Source organism: Solanum tuberosum, unplaced genomic scaffold (genome assembly GCF_000226075.1).
Source record: "Solanum tuberosum cultivar DM 1-3 516 R44 unplaced genomic scaffold, SolTub_3.0 scf00119, whole genome shotgun sequence".
Lineage (NCBI taxonomy): Eukaryota > Viridiplantae > Streptophyta > Magnoliopsida > Solanales > Solanaceae > Solanum > Solanum tuberosum.
The window spans coordinates 1,182,108-1,189,401 of NW_006239045.1; the positions used below are offsets into that span (position 1 = coordinate 1,182,108).

The following is a 7,294-nucleotide window of genomic DNA, read 5'->3' on the forward strand; positions in this document are numbered from 1 at the left end:
AGCTTCAAAATTGAAATGATGAGTATCTTGAGTAAACATATTTTTGAAATACCTAACAGCAGCTTCAACAATGCTATTATTTCCTTCATCCATTGATCATGTTCATCCATAATTTTGAGATATTCAATCTCCTTCTCCTTTCTTTCATAATATTGTGGAAATAGGTAGTGTTGGCATCCCCTTCTTCAAACTATTTAGCTCTGGCTTTCTGTCTCAAGATACTATCTTGAATCTTGAGATATCTAACGAATTTAGCCTTACATCTAGAGAGCTCACTTCTGTTCTCTGGGGTGTTGTTATTCACACAAGTATCCTCAAGAATTCTGATATCTGCTTCTAATTTTTTTGGAGTTTCATAAATATCCCCAAAAGTTAGTTTAGACCAGATGCTAAGATCTTTACTCATCCTTTTGATTTTTTGATGAAGAATGTACATATGATTTCCATAGATATTTCCTTCCCAACTTTCTTGTACAGTCTTAAGATAGTCAGGGTGATTAGTCCAAAAGTTCAGAAATTTGAAATATCTTATGAAATTGGTGGTTTCATTTGTCATCTTGACTAGAAGGGGAGCATGGTCAGAGCTGGTTCTAGACAAATGAGTCACTGAAGTGTTAGAGATAGAGTCAAACGAGCTAGAGTTATAGACTAATCTATCAAGTCTCTTCCATATAGTAGTAATAGGATCCCTATATCACACCAAGTGTACATAGAACTATTGTAGCCTGCATCTTGAAGCCCACAGTCATTAAGACATTCTAAAAAATCAAGGCTTTCTTCCAGTCTGTAGCTTCTACCTATTTTTTTCTCCTCAATAGAGGTGATAACATTGAAATCCCCAATGGCACCCCATATTCCTTGGATATTGTTAGCCATTTCTCTCAAATCATTCCATAGTTGTCTTCTAAGGTATTCAGTGCATTTAGCATACACTATAGTCAAGAATATGGGTTGATTGTTAAGATGGGTGGCTTTGATCAGAACATGTTGTTCTTTATCTTGAAAGATGGTGATGTCCACTTCAACTGTCCAAAGAATCTAAATCTTATTAGAGCAATTGCAGTAACTATGATCCATTCTTAACTTCCTTTTGAATCTTTCCATCTTTCTACTGTCCACCATTGGCTCTTGTAGACATATTAAAGGAATCTGATACTGTTGCTGAAATGTTTGGAGTCTTTCTAGAGATCCTGCTGATCCTATCCCTCTTATATTCCACGATAGTGTATCAATCATTAGATATATTCAAGGGTAGAAGTAGTTTGAGTGTTTTTGAGTTCTTCTGTCATGGTGTGACTTTGATCATAAATTTTGCCAAAATTCTGATTGTTCCTGGGAGATAGGTTGTTGTAAACTCTAATATTTTGTTGAACTGAGAGGTTAAATTGTTACCAGTTTCCTGAGATTTCGATCTATTGGTTCCTCTAATGGCCTCATCATCTGACATGGTTTGGCCTTCTTCTCTGGTATGAGTAAGCTCAAACTCTGTTTCCATTACTTCCACATCATGATACACTTCTTCATATTCATCTCTTTCTCTAGGCTCTCTGTGTTGTTTATCCGGGGCTTCATGGTTGTTGTTGTATCCACCTTCTTGTTTATTATACATTCCATGAGTTTTAGTATTTACTTCTCCTTTCCAATTGGCTCCCTGGCTAATAGTGTCTTCGCGAGTTCCCATTTTGTTAGTGAGTGAGGCCCATTTTGTAAGCTGATCTGCCTTTTTTTTCCTAATAATTCCATCACCATCTCTGAATTCACCTTGGAGTGTGACTTCTTTCGGGATAGAAACTTCTCCGGTGAACTTTTTCCTTTTATTTTGTATGTTTTTTATGTCTTTGGGATCTTTGATAACTAAACTCAACATTTCGCCTTGTAGTTCTGCCTCAGGATTGGTAATACTAGCAGCATTTCCACTTCTTGTACTTCTAACGTTGAGCTTTGGTTGGTGTCTTTTGCTAGCCTTGCCTTCTTTTTCTTTTTGAGCTTTGTCCCACCTTGAGCTTCTCACTTGATTTTGTTGATTTGCTGAAGTATCATGTTCTTCCAGGTTCACTTGGCTAGGTCCTGCATCTTCCATGTCCCCATTTTCCTTGTCTTGGAGGATATTGAAGAAGTTACTGGTTACTTTGGTCGTATTGTTGTCAATAGTAAACTTTTTCCCATTTGGTCTGCTTTGAATCGATTTCCTTTCCCCTTCGCTTTACCACATTATGCCATCCCTCATCTTTGTTTTTAGTGGGATTAGAGCTTTCCTCCATGGGCATGGTGTTTGATCCATTTTGTTGCTCCATTGATCTATGTTTTTCCTGGCTTCCTGTTTTGGCGTGGGTATCTACATCCTCTTTTCATTTTTCCTCTTTGTTAGATTGTTGTTCCCTAACCTTAGTTGTTCCTGTGTGGACCACCTTGCAGTTTTCAGTAGAATGGTTCTGAACTTTGCAGTGGGAGCAATAGATTGGCAGTGTTTCATGTTCAATTTTTTGCTCAAAAGTCTCTTCTTCACCAGAAAGATTTCTTACTTCCTACTCTCACTGTATGGATCAGAGGTTTTGCAAGATCAATTTGAACTCTTAACTTTGCTGTGGTTGGTCTTGTTTTCGTAGTCGTCGCTTTATCCATGATCAACGGGCCCTATGGGATCCACAATTCTACAAAGGGCGTCCCATTCATAGTAATGCCAAGGTAAATCCGGGAGATTTATCCACACAGGTGCTAAAGAATTTTCAGCATTCGGTTTGAAATTTGGGGTCCATTTCAAGATCTTCATATCAACATCATCATTTAAGGCAATAGAATCTCTGGAAAAGATATCATTGAACTCTTCTTCATTTTCAACATCAATAAAAACATGATATCTATCCTTAGCTCCAATTTTAACTTCCCCTTTGGTAGTGATAACCTTAGTAAAATCGGATCTGATTCTATCGATGGCTGGTCTTCCTCTAGAAAACTTACCGATTATTGTCCATCGGCAGGTGTCCGCCAGAAGCTCGTGTTCCTCCTTTGTAAATACCTCGACTGCTTTGCCATCTATGATTTCGTGCGCTCTTGGAGGGAGCCTTATTTTCAGTTTTGATCGATTTCCCATTCTGTATCCTAGAGCACCTGCATACGAGTCCCTTCTATTGTGATTGTGGGTTTGGTCTATTTCCATGGGCTTGGTTCTGAGAGGTGGAAAGTCCTCTGGTTGAGGCAGTCTATTCTTGTTCGCCGGGTCTGGAAATTTGGGGTTGTTGCTTCCTCTGGTGTTATCATCGGAGCTGGCCGGTGATAGCCGTAACCAGCTCAAAAGAGCCGTTAGTGATAGGTTGAACTTAACAGTGGAAAAAGAGAGTTGTACGGAGAGAAAATTTTAGACTTTAACTTAATAACTTGAATGTGAACTATAATATTAAAGGGATCAATCCAAGAAGAACTAGAAAATCTCAAATTAAAAATTTATATAATATTTCAAAATAAGATTACATTTAAGCATTCTTTTATCACATATCACATACCAAAATATTAGAAAACATGAAATTAAAGCAGAGGAACAGATGATGAACAGAAAACAGAGTAACTCATAAAATCAAAGCTCTTCTCTAACAGAGGACTCTTTTCCTTCTTGTTTGCTCTCAATAGAGACAACTTTAGGACCTTTAATTCTATCAGCAGACAATTTAGCAAAAGAAATAGTAAGCACCCCATTTTCAAGCTTAGCTTTCATTGTATCAATATCAGCATTCTCCGGCAAACGAAACTGTCTCCAAAACTTCCCGTAGCTCCTTTCAACACAATGCCAATGATTCTGCTCATCATTTTTCTCTTCTTCTTTCTTCCGCTCTCCACTCACTCTCAACACTCTGTTTTCTTCAATCTCTATCTTTATATCATCTTTCTTCAATCCTGGTACGTCTATGCTTATCACGTGCCCCTCCGCCGTCTCTTTCCAGTCGACTCTCGCAATAGAAAGCGGCAGAGTAGTCTCCTCTCTGTTTTCTAATCCGAATGGTATTTGTTCCAAAACTTTGAATGGATCAAGAAATGTATTAGCAGGATTGCTGCCTATCATTTGGTCTAAGATTAATGGTAGAAGTGATGAGGCATCTGCGCCTAGTGATGATACCTGAAAAATGCAACCAATTGAAATGATGAGGAATGTTAATTTACTGACAAACCTCATACTGTGTAGTCTTGATGATCTTCTTCTTCTTTAGTGTTTGATTTTCTGTGATAATTTGTTGACTGAGTTTGGGGGTTCGATCGGTGCAATTTATATAGAGAAAAAGGGGGTAATGTTTAAGAATCTTGAAAGTTCGGAAAATGTTGAGAGACTTCCAGCACCTTACAAGTAAATGGAATTTACTATACCCTTCCAGAGGTTTCTTTGCATATGTCTTCTGTAGAAATATAAATATAACTAATTACCCAAATATAAACACATAAAATTCAGACATTCATATTCGGAAAAAAAAGAAAAAAAGACTCGTTTCAATTTATTTTATGTTAATTTAATTCCATATGAAATTCAAGAAAGTAAAAATAAACCTTTTAAAATATTGTCTCTTCTTAATGGTTATTGGTTTACGATTTATGTTGCGGTTTAACTTTTTTTTTTATTGATTCTTACACTCTGTTTGGATCATTGTTATCTATTTGTATTGTATTGTATCATTACTATACCTATAATGTTTGTTTTGATTGTTACTTAAAATGTATTGTATTGTATTGTATTATTAAATTTCGTTGTTACGTAACAACGGAAACCTCTATTTTATGGAACAACCGATCTGGTGTGTTCCCATTGTTACTTAATTTCTTTTTCCAATTATATCTTTACATAATATTTCAAATTACTATTTTACCCTTTACCTTATATTATTTAATTCTAGTCAAACCTATTACCCTAGAATAATTAAGGATATTTTAGTAAATTTATAAATTACAATACAGTACGATACAATCAAACCAAACAATTAAAATGTTAATAAACAACAACAAACAATACAGTCTAGCCAACCATTGTATCTACCATACAGTACAGAAATAATGGATAATAATGATCCAAACTGAGTGTAGTGGTTTGAGGTTTTTTCTTTAAAAACTTAATTGATAATTCATACTCCCTCCGTCTCATTTTATGTGAGGTAGTTTGACGTTTAAGAAAAAAAGGAAGACTTTTAAAATTTGTAGTTCAAAATGAAGGATAGAAATTTGTGTAACTGTAAATCATTTCATTAAGGATAAAATAAACATTTTATAGTTAAATTGTTACTTATTATAAAAATGTGTCATTCTTTTTGGGACTGACTAAAAAGTAAAGTAAGTCACATAAATTGGGACAAAGGGAGTAGTCAATTAATAAATTGTAGTTATACTCATAGTATTATTGTTTTTAATTCTGATTGTCTTAGATTTTGGATTATTCTACAATGTGCAGTGTTTGCTTTTGTCCAAGATACAATCTGTCAATTTATATGTATGGTTCATTTGCTTTATTTACCTTTTTTTTTATCAAGTATTTTTAGTTATATTTTTGTGTGTCGAATTTGAAGGGTTAAATTGAAATGATGAGGAACGTTAATTTGCTGACAAACCTCATACTGTGTAGTATTGATGATCTTCTTCTTCTTTAGTGTTTGATTTTCCGTGATAATTTGTTGATAGAGTTTGGGGGTTCGATTGGTGCAATTTATATACAGAAAAAGGGTGTAATGTTTAAGGATCTTGAAAGTTCGGAAAATGTTGAGAGACTTCCAGCACCTTACAAGTAAATGGAATTTACTATACCCTTCCAGAGGTTTCTTTGCATATATCTTCTATAGAAATATATATATATATATAACTAATTACCCAAATATAAACACTTAATTTAGGCATTCAAAAATTCCAAAAAAAAAGAAAATACTCTCGTTTCAATTTATATTATGTTAATTTAGTTCCATATGAAATTCAAGAAAGTAAAAATAAACTTTTTAAAATATTGTCGGTTCTTAATGGTTATTGGTTTACGGTTTATGTTGCGATTTCACTTTTTTTTTATTGATTCTTAGTGGTTTAAGGTTTTCTCTTTGACGACTTACTCCCTCCGTTTTAAGAAGAGTGTCCTAGTTTAATTTGATACGGAGTTTAAGAAAATAAAAAAGACTTTTGAATCTTGTGGTTCTAAATTAAAGTTATGTCAAATGTACAAAATTGCTCTTTAATCTTGTGGTCTTAAACATGCCATATGAAAAACTGAAAATAAAATGTTACCAAAAAAAGAAAGAAATCATTCTTTTTTAAACAAACTAAAAAAGAAAAGAGGTCATACTTTTTGAAACGGAGAGAATAATTGATAATTCATAGTAAATTATAGTTATGCTCATATTATTGTTTTTAGTTTTGATCGTCTTAAATTTTGGGTTATTCTACAATGTGCAGTGTTTGCTTTTATCAAATTTACAATCTGTCAAATTATATGCATGGCTCATTTGCTTTGTTTACCTTTTTTTTTTCCAAGTGTTTGTTAGTTATATTTTTGTGTGTCAAATTTAAAGGGTTAAATTGATAACCAAATTACCAATAACAATCAATAACCAATAAATAAATTATTTGTAAGTCAATATTTTAATAGTTAAATCAATAAGCTTCAACATTGATCCGAATTGATCGATACGTGGGCCCTAATTAAAACTAATGTAAAACTAGATATTCCGACGAGGCGAGGACCTTCAAGATTAAATAGATAATCTGTAATTGACAGTGAAGTAATGTTTTGGGAAAACAATATTTTGTGTGGGTACAATAAAACCTCTCCAATTAGTACTCGATAAATTAATAAGTTTTTTAAAATATTTTTTTTTTTCGATTTTGGCTTGAGCCAACGGAAAAAATTATTGATTTCAATTATGAGATAATATATATGTTTAGAAGACCGTTATATAAATAATATGGCCCCATTAATAGTATAAATTAATAATTTTTTAAATTACAAAATATCTAAGAAAATTTAGTGATATGATTTATAGTGTTCTTTTATTTTAAAAAAAATTAAATCTAATTAAGGCCCATCTCTAACTTTTCTTATTGCATCTAAAATTTCTGGTGTTGTCTTTTCGAAACTGCACCAAATTATTGTCAAGAGTTCTAGACGTGAGTGATTTCAAAAGTATTGTATCGTCTTCAACATCATAATTCACATTATTCTCTCCGAGGGTATCCACAATTTTTCTAAGCTTTGAACATCTAAATATATATATCATTTTCACCCGATCGGTAATCTAATAAACTATTAACATCCATTTTATTATGTTAATTGAGATTTTAATCG

At 33.3% G+C, this 7,294-nt stretch overlaps 1 protein-coding gene across 1 annotated transcript; it reads right to left on the reverse strand.

The window, feature by feature from the left end:
* Window positions 1-3,426: 3,426 nt before the first annotated feature.
* LOC102603518 (22.7 kDa class IV heat shock protein) lies at window positions 3,427-5,630 on the reverse strand. Its single transcript, XM_006350278.2, has 2 exons — window positions 5,568-5,630; window positions 3,427-4,148 (listed from the first exon to the last, which is right to left on the reverse strand). The coding sequence occupies exons 1-2, from the start codon at window positions 5,582-5,584 to the stop codon at window positions 3,572-3,574; spliced, it is 594 nt and encodes a 197-aa protein (XP_006350340.1). The 5' UTR covers window positions 5,585-5,630; the 3' UTR covers window positions 3,427-3,571.
* Between the last annotated feature and the right edge of the window lie 1,664 nt (window positions 5,631-7,294).